This window comes from Oryx dammah, unplaced genomic scaffold (genome assembly GCF_014754425.2).
Source record: "Oryx dammah isolate SB20612 unplaced genomic scaffold, SCBI_Odam_1.1 HiC_scaffold_28, whole genome shotgun sequence".
Classification (NCBI taxonomy): domain Eukaryota; kingdom Metazoa; phylum Chordata; class Mammalia; order Artiodactyla; family Bovidae; genus Oryx; species Oryx dammah.
Window position 1 is genome coordinate 49,630,877 of NW_024070212.1, and position 13,951 is coordinate 49,644,827.

Genomic DNA, 13,951 nt, shown 5'->3' on the forward strand with positions numbered 1-13,951 from the left:
CTGTTTCCATTGTTTCCCCATCTATTTGCCATGAAGTGATGGGACCAGATGCCATGATCTTCATTTTCTGAATGTTGAGTTTTAAGCCAGCTTTTTCACTCTCCTCTTTCACTTTCATCAAGAGGCTCCTCAGTTCCTCTTTGCTTTCTGCCATAAGGGTGGTGTCATCTGCATATCTGAGGTTATTGATATTTCTCCTGGCAATCTTGATTCCAGCTTGTGCTTCATCCAGCCCAGCATTTTACATGATGTACTCTGCATATAAGTTAAATAAGCAGGGTGACAATATACAGCCTTGACGTACTCCTTTCTGATTTGGAACCAGTCTGTTGTTTCATGTCCAGTTCTAACTGTTGCTTCTTTACCTGTGTACAGATTTCTCAAGAGGCAGGTCTGGTGGTCTGATACTCCCATCTCTTGAAGAATTTTCCACAGTTTTTTATGATCCACATAGTCAAAAGCTTTGGCATAGTCAATAAAGCAGAAGTAGATGTTTTTCTGGAACTCTCTTGCTTTTCCTATGATCCAACAGATGTTGGATTTCCATAAAATTCCACAATTTCCATAATATTCCATAAAAAATATTAAACTGCAAAATAATTTGCTGCTTAAATGCAATGGCTGGCAAACCAGCTTGTGCACCAAAATTAGCCCACCACTCTTTTTGTGAATAAAGTTCTACTGGAACACTGCTATGCTGTTCCATTTACAGATGGACCATATCTGCTCTTGGTCTACAACAGAAAGCCAAGCAGCTGTGATGGAGGCTGTATGGTCCATAAACCCTAGAATACTAATTATCTAGCCTTTTATAGTAAAAGTTTACTGATCCCTGGCTTAAAGGGATAACTTTAGCTTTCTAAGAATTTTACTTATATGGAAATGCTGATTTCCTAAGTGTTTTTGTAATAGGATGACAGATCTTATAGTTGTTTACAAAACCTGCTTATAAAATTTGGGAAGACATCTATTTAAATCATAACCTAAAATATATTTGTAAATCAGTGGCAAATAGCATGTAATGTAAAAACCACTATAATAAAAAATGAAGTTCTAAAATTTAGTTGAATAAAGGCAAGATTGTGACATTAATGAAATGACTGAAGCTAGCTTGCCAAGAGTTCTGGGGCCAGGTTCACCACCACATTATACCCCAACATATATTACTGTGGGATGCGCTATTATAGATTTACTATATTTAAGTCACTGCCAAGAAACTGTATAATTGAGATCTAGAAGTTAAAAATTATATATTCAAAAATACACTTATTAAAATATATATTGTCAAGGTAGTAAAGCAAACAATTTCAAGATCAGATCAATAAAAAGTTTGCTCTTAAATATCTGTTACCACAGTAATATAGACTATATTAACATGGAATAAAAAAGTTTTCAACAAAACACCATATTGATAATTCAAAAGAATTTCACCTTCTGTTCTTTTAATGGCAACAAATATGCTATATTTTTTAAAATTAAGTGGAATTTTAAAAGTAAAATATAGGAAGCTGCATGTAACCTATGTATACTCTTGAACATACTAAAAAGTAGAAGCAATGGTCCAAAGACAATCCATAATAGAGACTGGTCTTAAAATGTTTCATGTAACTGGTTTATTGCAGAATCTCAGTTTAAAGCAGATACTAACATAAAATTTTTTATCCCTAGTTAGTGCTATCAACCAAGCTGTGTCAAATTCACCTTTTTTCCATCCTTTAATGATTACAGGTGCATTCCAGTACCTTCTGGTTACTTTTGGTATTTAACATCAGTATGGTACTATTTTAACACCTATCTCACACTAAATTTAAATCTTTTGTTCCCCATCACTGACTACAGTTTTAGTTGGGGAGATCTGGAATGCAGAGTAGAGCATGATCCCTTGCTCCTCCATTTTGTGGGTCTAACTCCTTTGGAATAGGGCTGTGGATGGGTATGGTCACTTTAAGTAACTAACCAGTGACCAGCAGGGTAATAGGAAGATGTGCTTGAATGCTCTAATCCAGATGTTGGTGGCCTTTGCTAATATGGTGGCTCATCAAGTGACAGACCGAAGTTCTCCCCAGCCTCTCAGTAGACGAAGGTTCTTCTAGGATTCATGATACTCAATGCCTCCCTACATAGGACACAGTGTTATGTGACCCTGTATCAGCCTCTTCTAATCTTCACTGAACCACGAAGGTCCTTTTCTTTCCTTGCCTACCATGTATACTTGGGGTATGGAATGGACTTTTATTTTTTTTTCTGTCTATGACAATAACTACTGTCTCTAGTCACCAGGGTAGTACTGGCTTCTCCAGCAAGCCTCCTCCTCCTCTTAGAAATCTCCACATTCAAGTATATTCTCACTGGTTCCTGAGACATACTCTAGGCTCTTCCAAGAAATCTCTTAGTATTTTCTTCTTTGATAGAGGTCCCAGAGTGGTCTGGTTATACAGATGTCCATGGTAGATGTCCATCTTAGGGCTGAGATGACACTATATCCTCATTGCAAATATCCCTATCTTTAATGTTTATTTGGGATAGTCTTCGATCTCCCTGCTAACTTTCACTTGGCAGGGAAGATGAGGAAAAAAGATGAAAGAGAAGGAAAAGTCTTTTTACTAGATTCTTTACTTTCTACAGTGCTGAGGATACCACAGACTATGCCCCTTCTTCTAGTTCCCTTCTTTATAAAAGCTGGAATGAACAGTAACTGATTAAAGGCTTGATAAAGGTTACCTGAGGAGTTTAACTGTTTCTCAGTAAAACGGGAAGGGTTGGTAGTGGTGGTAGACACAGTTTATGCCTCTGTTTTAACCCATGGGGTGATATCTCAGATACAACTTATAAAGAGATAAGAAAAGTCCTACTCAATATAAAAATCTAAATTTAAATATGCTTAAAATTATTAAAATTACCTCATTACAATGCATATTGTTGGTTCAAGTATCCAATAAGAGGGGACTATTTATGTAAACAATCCTTTTAATACTTGTTTTTTGATGATTATAAACATAATACATGACCATTGTTTACAAAGACAAGCATTAATAAGAAAATTAAAAATAAGAGAAAATTAAAACAATGTACAAGTGGCTTTGAAATAAACAGTACAATACCTTTCTTTAGATAACAAATTTAAGTTTGCATAAACTAAAATTAAAAAGTCAGTATCCAAGTACATGCTATAAAGAGAAGTGGTAGGAAGGAGGAGTTTTCTTTCTGGGGAAAAAACAGATGAAGCACTGTGGTGCCCTTTGATAAATGGAAAAAGTAACCCTAATTGCCAGCTTCCTTTCTTTCAGTTCCAAACCCTAACTGAGAGTCCTAAGTGTGTACTCCACTTTTGAATTATATAGGATATTGCCATATCCTTTCAGTAAACCCCCACCTCAGTTTTATCTTATTTAAAATGATCTGAATTGATTTCCCCTGTTTTCTAAAAGCGCATCCTAAGAGTTATTTCTCAGTAGAGTTACCATTAGTTAAAACGGCAATCTAACAGAGTTAACAATCTAGGAGGTAATAATAGATTACTTTAGGTACTAGGTAAAAGGTTTCTGAGACTCAATAATTACCTTCTGAAAGAAATTACAGTAATCTCTTCTTAAAATATAGATTGCTACTTCTTTTAATCCTTCTAGTCCATACATATCAGCCATATTGAGTATCTGACTAAAATAAAACCAGATGCACTGTTAATTCTTCAATTTGAATACCAAGGCACAATACACAATAATTTCTTAATGATAAATAGTTTGTTTAGAAAAAATAATAATCTTAACTATTTTAATTCTAACTTTCTGCCCTACATAGTACTCCTTACAGATTATAAAAAGCACATAGGTCAAAAGTTGAAAGCACTGTAACTTGATTTGATTTGTGGACAATAACACAAAATAAATTTGGAGATGTTTTACAACTTCCCCTCATATTCTCAGCGATATATACAACAAGGCCCAGGAAACTGCTTCAAAGGCTATACAAGTTACAACTCTTCACAATAAATAAAAATTCAGGAGGAGGGCAACTAATTGATGTTTATCATATTGAAAATGCCTACAGAGTACCATGAGATTAGAGGTAGCATCCAATGACTCAGAGGGTTTCTGTTGCTTCTTTCAATTGGCAAGTATTTCTAAGTACCCACACATACACTAGGTACTTAGGAAACCTACAAGTCTCAATTTGATGATAAAATTTCATACAGGTTTCCAGGGGCAAAACTTCAGTATTTAATCCCTGTGACTCAGGATACTTTCACCCTCAAATCCTATTCATTCAGTTTATAACTAAAGGAACTAATAAATATTTAAAATTAAAAGAGCAGTCTTCATTTGTGTGATGTTAGAAGAGCAATAAAAGGAGAGAACATCCCGAAAATTAGAAGAGCAAGACAGATTTCACTCTCTAGTAGGATTTCAACAGCTTAGATGGCATGTCACCATAGAGTACTAAAGAACCATACCATTGTTGATCGTTAGGATGCCTATATTCTCAAATTACTTTTACAGTTTTTTTCTTTTGACATCCTAAAATTTAAAAATAAAGTAGCAAAAAAATTGATCAAATTCCAAATTTGACTGAAGTTGAATTAACTTTATAAAAATCTGTCATTTATTTTCTAAAACAAATATTAAGTTTTTCAAACATAGCAGCAATTAGTCACTTAGTCATGTTCGACTCTTTGGGACCCCATGGTGTAGCCTGCCAGGCTCCTCTGTCCATGGGATGCTCCAGGCAAAAATACTGGCGTGGGTGGCCATTTCCTTCTATTTAAGTCTAATACTTTTCTTAATCTTATTACTGTGAATTGCTAGATCATCTTTTCTTCTAAAAAGGTGACTTACTGTTTTTAGATATTGCCAAAATATGTACAACATACAGCAAAATAAATAATAAAAGTGAAACTTCTACTTCACTGACACTTTTAAACATAGCTCAAAGCAGAAGCCAAAAATATCAATATTTTTATATTTAAAGTGATTAAAAAATAATACCTACCCAACATTAGCTTTGACTGGAAAGTCCAAAGTTCCTCCGTATATAAAGTGCATCATAACATTCATTTCTACATGGCTTATACTGAAAAATAAAAGAAAACTAAACTCAAATCCAGAAATACTTAAGGTTTAACTGATATCAATGATACATTCTATTTTCCCATAAATTTTCAGTCAAGATAAAGTTCTAATCTCATTTTTATCTGAAGAATACAATTTTCAAATAACATCCATGAGGTATGCCATTAATTTAAAAATGAAGTTATAACTGCAGCTATGGGTTTTTATATATTGTAAAATGTTATTCAGTTCAGTTCAGCTCAGTCACTCAGTCGTGTCCGACTCTTTGTGACCCCATGAATTGCAGCACGCCAGGCCTCCCTGTCCATCACCAACTCCTGCAGTTCACCCAAACTCATGTGCATCGAGTCAGTGATGCCATCCAGCCATCTCATCCTCTGTCGTCCCCTTCTCCTCCTGCTGTCAATCCCTCCCAGCATCAGGGTCTTTTTCAATGAGTCGACTCTTCGCATGAGGTGGCCAAAGTATTGGAGTTTCAGCCTCAGCATTAATCCTTCCAATGAACACCCAGGACTGGTCTCCTTTAGGATGGACTGGTTGGATCTCCTTGCAGTCCAAGGGACTTGCAAGAGTCTTCCCCAGCACCACAGTTCAAAAGCATCAATTCTTCGGTGCTCAGCTTTCTTCACAGTCCAACTCTCACATCCATACATGACGACAGGAAAAACCATAGCCTTGACTAGACAGACCTTTGTTGGCAAAGAAATGTCTCTGCTTTTCAATATGGTATCTTTTTGGTCATAACTTTCCTTCCAAGGAGTAAGTGTCTTTTAATTTCATGGCTGCAGTCACCATCTGCAGTGATTTTGGAGCCCCCAAAATAAAGTCTGACACTGTTTCCACTGTTTCCCCATCTATTTCCCATGAAGTGATGGGACCAGATGCCATGATCTTCTTTTTCTGAATGTTGAGCTTTAAGCCAACTTTTCACTCTCCTCTTTCACTTTCATCAAAAGGCTTTTTAGTTCCTCTTCACTTTCTGCCATAAGGGTGATTAGTGTATGATAAAATAATTCTTTGTTGGGCATCTTCCATGATAGACAAAGTTAGAAAGGACTTTAGAGGTCATAGTTCAACCTCTGGCTCATTAAGAGATCCTCTTCAGCATCTCTGAAAAATGGCCTCTCATTTTGCTTAAAGCCTGGGATGTACAACTACTCCATTCACTAGAAAGATTCTTGCTGTGCCATAGATATTTCTTAATTTGTAATACCTATCCAGTGGCTCTAGCTCTGCCAACATCCTCATTTTACAGATTTAAAAGACATGACTTAAAGAAGTAGTCTGAAGTGATAATCTTTATGTTTCATTGACTACTAGATCTCAGACTCTCAATTCATGACTTCTTCTCCCAGCACCCCAGATTCAGTCTTCTATTACTCTTATATTTTGTTCATAGCACTGTTATAGGACTTCTTGCATCTTGGCCCTCCCCTGCTCCCCTATTCCTCTGTATCAGGGAAGATTAATTATCTGGTTGGTGGACAACAACCACTGGTTGTTGATCATGAGGAACTTATTGTTGTTGTTCAATTGCTTAGTAGTGTCCAACTCTTTGCAACTCTGGCATGGCTTGCAGCATGCCAGGCTTCCCTGTCTTTCACTATTTCTAGGGCTTGCTCAAACTCATGTCCATTGAGTCGGTGATGCCATCCAACCATCTCCTCCTCCATCATCCCCTTCTCCTCCTGCCTTCAGTCTTTCCCAGCATCAGGATCTTTTTAATGAGTTGGCTCTTCTCATCAGGTGGCCAAAGTATTGGAGCTTCAGCATCAGTCCTTCCAATGAATATTCAGGATTGATTTCTTTTAGGATTGACTGGTTTGATCTCCTTGCAGTCCAAGGGACTCTCAAGAGTCTTCTCTAACACCATGGTTCAAAAGCATCAATTTTTGGCGCTCAGCTTTCTAGATGAGAGGTAAACTGATTTCTTTCTCCTTTTTTCACTGCTGAACCAGCGGTAAGAGGCGGTGGGGGAGAAGCGTACTGCTATCCAGATTCAGACTTTCTCTCAAGTGGGCTGTCTTAGAGTAGACATCGCAAGCAAATCAACTTTGGCTTTTGCGTAAAAGCACATTTTACTGCCTTACCCAAAATTAAGGAAATGTTTCCTAATTTCACCTGTTGATTCTTTTGTCTTATTGTGAGCAGGAGGAAAGTATACTATTTATTGGGCCCCCCTCGGAATTCCAACAGATAGCTAAGATGGATAGCAGATACCCTACTTCCCATCACCTCTTTCCACAGATTCAGCAGAGAAGAAAGCAGAAAAGAAATCAAATTACCTCTCATCATCAAATTAACTCTCAGGTCAGAGTTCGTCCTGACCAATGCCCAATGGTTACTAGATAATTCAGTCTTCTTGGTACAGAGGAATAGAAGGTGGGACAAGATGCAAGGAGTCCTGTAACAGTGCTACAAACAAAACAGGAATAACAAAAAGAAGACTGAAGAATAATCCAGATGCCTAAGTCAGAGCTGGAGGTTCATCTTAATCCTCTCCCTCATTACATCCTATCATTTTATACCTTCCAATGTTTTTGAATTCAGCCTCTGCTGTCTGTTGCTGTCGTCGTTTAGTCACTAAGTCGTGTCTGACTCTTGTGATCCATGGTCTGTACTCTGTCCATTGGATTTCCCAGGCAAGAACACTGGTGTGTGCTAAGTCACTTCAGTCATGTCTGACTCTTTCAGACCCTATGGACTGTAGCCTGCCAGGCTCCTCTGTCTAAAGGGTCTTCTGGCAAGAATACTGGAGTGGATTGCCATACCCTCCTCCAGGGGATCTTCCTGACCCAGGGCTGGCACCCAGGACTCCTGTGGCTCCTGCACTGCAGGCAGATTCTTAATCAATGAGCCACCTAAGAATAGTGGAGTAGGTTGCTATTTCCTTCTACAGGGGATCTTCCAACCCAGGGATCAAACCCTTGTCTCCTGCATTGCCAGGCAGATTCTTTACCAATGAGCCACCAGGGAAGCCCTTTTGCTATATATTTCCCCCTTTTATTGCCCTGGTTTAGCCTCTCAGTTTCTTTCATCTGTACTATACTTCATCATAGTACTCTTGTGTGGGCTTCTTGACTGAAATTACCTCCTCGCATCCCATTTCACACATTGCAATCAGAGTGACTTTGCTAAAATGTAAATCTGATACAGTCTCTGACTTCTAAAACCCTTTAGCTATTCTCCATAGGACCTAGGAAAAAAAGCCCACATTCCTTAGCTTGGTATAGAATGTTCTTTATTATATGATCTCTGGTTCTCTCTCTAGCAGCTGTTCCAAGATAAGCAAACTACCATTTCCTATACCTGAACGACTTACAGTTCCTTATACATGAGTTCCTTATCACATACTGTTCACTCTGCTTAAAATTCTCTCCCTCTCTATTTATTTCATCTTTTAGATACAAGACATGTGGCTCTTTACTTCTGATTGTTTCCTTAACACTCCCAAGGGGGAAAAAAGGGAAATCACTGAATGTTAAACATAAATAATAACTAACATTTATTGAGCATTTATTATGATTTAGTCACTGAGCTAATAAGCATTTTCAATGCAATTAGCTCATTTAATCATAACAAATCAATGGGAGGTTACTATTATTAGTCTCACTTTTAAATGAAAAAACTGAAATTAAGTAACTTGCCCACAGAGGTGGGTGTTGGGAAAAAAATTAATTGCCCAACATCAAATGGCTAGTGATGCACTGGAATTTGCAATTTAAATCCATACTCCAATGCCTGGGCTCTTAAGCAGTATAGTACACCCACACCCACACACATACACACTTCCATTATCACATTTATCAAACTGACTTATAATATCTTTGTTTACATATTTATTTCTCCTTCTAAACTGAATTCTGTGCAGGCAGGATTTGTGTCTTATTTACCCCTGCATCTCTAGTAGAAGCACAATGTCAGCATTGATTCAATATCCCCAGGATCAAAATTTCCTTTCCCTGCATAATACTGGAGCTCTGCATGGAACCAGGCTGGGGACAGTGCTGATAAGACATTCACAGTTTGTTAGGCACAGTATCTAATGTCTGCTAAAGGGAGACAAGGAGAAAGGCAAGAAGAAAAGAAAGCGAGTTCCACAGGGTAGGACTCAGAAGGGTGTTTGCTTTGATTCTATGGCCTTAAATAATATATGCTGAATAAATGTTTAATGAATATTTAATGAATGGCTTATTAGGGTAGTTACAAGCATCTCCCAAACCAGAAGGAATAGTGAGTTGAAAACATAGAAATATTTTTTAAATTTACTTAATATATATTTACTGGCTTCTACAATGGTTTCTATTGGTTTCTGCTGATTCAAAACTCCACATCTCTTCTTTAATACTTTGAAAAAAGTCAAATCTCTAAATATACTCATTTATATACATGGATATGACAAGAGTTGATCTCAGTACAATTATGCTATATTATCTGTAGTTTGTTCATATAAAACAATAGTATAATAGTTACATTCCATGCACTTTTCCTTGAAATTTCAAGAGCTATTTTTATTAGTGTTAATGAGGATTGAATATTTATGTTATAAGAATAGTTTCTTCTAAGACTTGACATATTTAAAAAAAGGAAAAAAATGATTAGGTAGGAATAAAACTTTATTAAAATAAACAGCAAAATTTGGACATTTGAGCTTATATATCAATATATATGATAGCTATAAAAACAGCAAGAAACTGTTTTCCTGCTGTCTTAACAGCTGTTTTATTAAACTGTAGCCTCATTATTGTAAGTCATCTCTATTTTTATGAAAAGTGTTTATAAAGACATGATCAACTGACTCACCAAAAAAAAAAAAATTACTGCAATAACCCACAGTTTAAATAAATGAAAAGATTTAAAGCACTATTCCCATTTAAATGTAATCAGAATAAAATCCTATAGGAGATGAAAATATTACATACACTCAACAGTTAGAAAAAACAAAAGACCATGAGAGGACAGCACCAGGCTCAGAGATAACATGCACTGTCTGAAACCTCTGTGCTATACATGTACTTCCGAAAGTTTCAAGTTTCTACATATGTGGGCTAAGGTAACATAGGGCCTCATTCACTCATTCATCATTCATTTACATTTAATATTTATTGAATGACAGGCGCTATTCTGGACCTTACATTCTAGAGAGGGGACATGGACAATAAATATGTCAACAAATGTGTGTGCTTAGTCACTCAGAGTCAAGTCGGACTCTTTGTGACCCTATGGACTGTAGCCCACCAAGCTCCTCTGGCCATGGAATTCTCCAGGTAAGAATACTGGAGTGGGTTGCCATGCTCTCCTCCAGGGGATCTTCCCAACCCAGGGGCGAACCCAGGTCTCATGCATTGCAGGCAGACTCTTTATTGTTTGAGCCACCAGGGAAGCCCATGTCAACAAATATACGAAGATATTTAACAGTGAAAAGTGAAGACAATCTAACAGAATAACATAGAAAAGAGTAACTGGAGAGTTGGGTTGTAGCTCCTTTAGGTGGGGAAGTCTGGGAGAATCTTATGGGTCAGATCATACAGGTTCTTATAGCTTATGATAAAGATTTGGGTTTAATTCTAATTGTTATGAGAAGGCATTGAAGAATTTTGACCAGAAGAGAAATATGACCTGACTTACATTTGAAAAGGTCATCCTGAAGGTTCAGAGCAAGCCAGGAGTCTCTGAAGGGAGATGAAAAAATCCAAATTTATACTCTAAAGTCTCAAGCCAACACCGGTAGACTTCTGTTTACATAAAAGAGAAACACATGGTGTTTCTTTATGGAAATATTGGCTGTTCAATTTCCAGTACTGGATGTGGAAAACGTCCCCTTGCCACCAGGGGAACTTCCTTTCAGCTTTATCCTCCCACCTTCCAACTCTGGGACATGGGTAGAACTAGGATTAAACATGTGTGCTCAGTTGGTCAGTCGTGTCCCACTCTTTGTGGCCTATAGCCCACCAGGTTCCATGGGATTCCAGGCAAGAATACTGGAGCCAGTTGCCATTTCCTTCTCCAGAGGATCTTCCTGATGCAGGGATCGAAGCCATGTCTCTTGCATCTCCTGCATTGACAGGCAGGTTCTTTACCTTTACGCCACCTGGGAAGCCCTAAAACTAGGATAATAGGATTCCACTATTCCTACCTTACTTTATTGAAGGCTGTCTCATTTTAAAATGTCACATGCATTACATCCTTGAGCTACCAACTCAAAAAAGAACCAAAAAACAATTGGTTCTTTCCCGTAAGGGCAGACAAGATTTCAATTTTAATCTATTGCAGAAAACATCCTACAGATATGCAACAGTGGCAGTCGCAAAAGAGGTTACTGACCAAGCAAAGCAGGTATTGCTGTCCTAGTCCTGGAAACGGCCCTCACTTGAACCCTTTACTCTCTAGAAAAATGAGAACACCACCATTTAGGGAAAGAAAAAAAGGTAAATAATAATCAGCACTACAGACTATATACTAAACACTATGCCAAGTTTCTCCTTTCAACAACCTCAGGGAAGGTAAGCAATGTCCCAAAGTCATGTTACAGTTTGGGCCTGGATGTAGGACTTCCTTAAAGGACACCAGAGTCCATGATCTTTTTACGATACCACACTACCCCTTGAAACATCTACTCAGGTTTACAAGTTAATGTGAAAAGGTAGTTTGTTTTAGACAGCTTTATACATCATGATATACTAATAACATTTTAGGTGGTGATTTGACACAGTCAATTTGATACGTAATACAAGACGGGATTAGATCTGACAGAGTGCTTGAAGGGGATGGAGGTTGGTAACACTGTACAGGAGGCGGTGATCAAAACCACCCCCAAGAAAAGGAAATGCAAATAGGCAAAATGGTTGTCTGTGGAGAAGGAAACGGCAACACACTCCAGTATTATTGCCTAGAGAATCCTGTGGACAGAGGAGCCTGGTGGGCTGTTGTCTATGGGGTCACACAGAGTCGGACACGACTGAAGTGACTTAGCAGCAGCAGCAGCAGCAGCAGCAGCAGCAGAGGAGGCCTTACAAATAGGTGAGAGAAGAAGAGAAGTGAAAGGCAAGGGAAAAAAGGAAAGATATACCCATCTGAATGCAGAGTTCCAGAAAATAGCAAGGCGATAAGAAAGTCTTTTTAAGTGAACAATGCAAAGAAATAGAGGAAAACAGTAGAATGGTAAAGAGTAGAGATCTCTTGAAGAAAATCAGTAATACCAAGGAAACATTTCATGCAAAGATGGGCACAGTAAAGGATAGAAATGGTATGGACCTAACAGAAGCAGAAGATATTAAGGAGAGGTGGCAAGAATTCACAGAAGAACTGTACAAAAAAGATCTTCATGACCCAGATACGCACAATGGTGTGATCACTCTCCTAGAGCCACACATCCTGGAAAGGGAAGTCAAGTGGGCCTTAGGAAGCATCATTATGAACAAAGCTAGTGGAGGTGATGGAATACGAGCTAAGCTATTTCAAATTCTAAAAGATGATGCTGTGAAAGGGCTGCACTCAATATACCAGCAAATTTGGAAAACTCAGCAGTGGCCACAGGACTGGAAAAGGTCAGTTTTCATTCCAGTCCCAAAGAAGGGCAAGGCCAAAGTATGTTCAAACCACCACACAATTGGCATTCATCTCACATGCTAGCAAAGTAATGCTCAAAATCCTTCGAGCTAGGCTTCAACAGTATGTGAACTGTGAACTTTCAGATGTACAAGCTGGATTTAGAAAAGGCAAGAGGAATCAAAGATCAAATTGCCAAAATCCAATGGATCCTAGAAAAAGCTAAAGAATTCCAGAAAAACATCTACTTCTGCTTCACTGACTACGCTAAAGCTTTTGACTGTATAGATCACAACAAACTGTGGAAAATTCTTCAAGAGATAGGAATACCAGACCACCTGACCTGCCCCCTGCGAAACCTGTATGTAGGTCAAGAAGTAACAGTTAGAACCGGACATGGAACAACAGACTGGTTCCAAATTGGGAAAGGAGTACGTCAAGGCTGTATATTATCACCTTGCTTATTTAACTTATATGCAGAGTACATCATGTGAAATGTTGGGCTGGGTGAAGCACAAGCTGGAATCAAGATTTCCGGGAGAAATATCAATAACCTCAGATATGCAGATGAAACCACCTTTGTGGCAGAGAGTTGAAGAGGAACTAAAGAGCCTTTTGATGAAGGTGAAAGAGGAGAGTGAAAAAGCTGGTGTAAAACTCAACATTCAAAAAACTAAGATCATGGCATCTGGTCCTATCACTCCATGGCAAATATATGGGAAAAAAATGGAAATAGTGACAGACTTTATTTTCTTGGGCTCCAAAATCACTGCAGATAAAAAGATGCTTGCTTCTTGAAAGAAAGTTATGCCCAACCTTGATAGCATATTAAAAAGCAGAGACATTACTTTGCTAACAAAGGTCTGTAGAGTCAAAGTTCTCAGATGTGAGAGCTGGACAATAAAAAAGGCTGATAGCCAAAGAATTGATGCTTTTGAACTGTGGTGTTGGAGAAGATTCTTGACAGTCCCTTGGACAGTCAGGAGATCAAACCAGTCAGTCCTAAAGGAAATCAAGCCTGAATGTTCACTGAAGGACTGATGCTGAAGCTGAAGCTCCAATACTTTGGCTGCCTGAAATAAAAAACGCTGCTTTATTTTTATTTATTTTAAGAGCTGACTCACTGGAGAAAAGGCTTATGCTGGGACAGACTGAAGGCAGGAGAAGGGGATGACAGAGGATGAGATGGTTGGATGGCATCACCGACTCAACGGACATGAGTTTGAGCAAACTCCAGGAGAGGGCAAAGGACAGGGAAGCCTGTCATGCTGCAGTCCATGGGGTCACAAACAGTCAGACATGACTGAGTGACTGAATAACAACAACAAGAGGGGAAA

General features: G+C 38.2%; 1 protein-coding gene across 3 annotated transcripts in view; it reads right to left on the reverse strand.

Moving 5' to 3' along the window:
* BTBD8 (BTB domain containing 8) overlaps nucleotides 1-13,951 on the reverse strand; it is a 92,591-nt gene that overhangs the window by 33,699 nt on the left and 44,941 nt on the right. For 2 of the 3 annotated variants that reach the window (XM_040232325.1, XM_040232326.1), the window contains 2 exons: nucleotides 4,987-5,067; nucleotides 3,561-3,657 (listed from right to left, as the gene is read on the reverse strand). In XM_040232325.1, the coding sequence (XP_040088259.1) occupies nucleotides 3,561-3,657; nucleotides 4,987-5,067 (178 nt within the window). Of the gene's footprint in view, nucleotides 1-3,560; nucleotides 3,658-4,986; nucleotides 5,068-10,694; nucleotides 10,739-13,951 lie in introns of all 3 variants that reach the window. The other variant, XM_040232327.1, reaches the window with a different exon arrangement.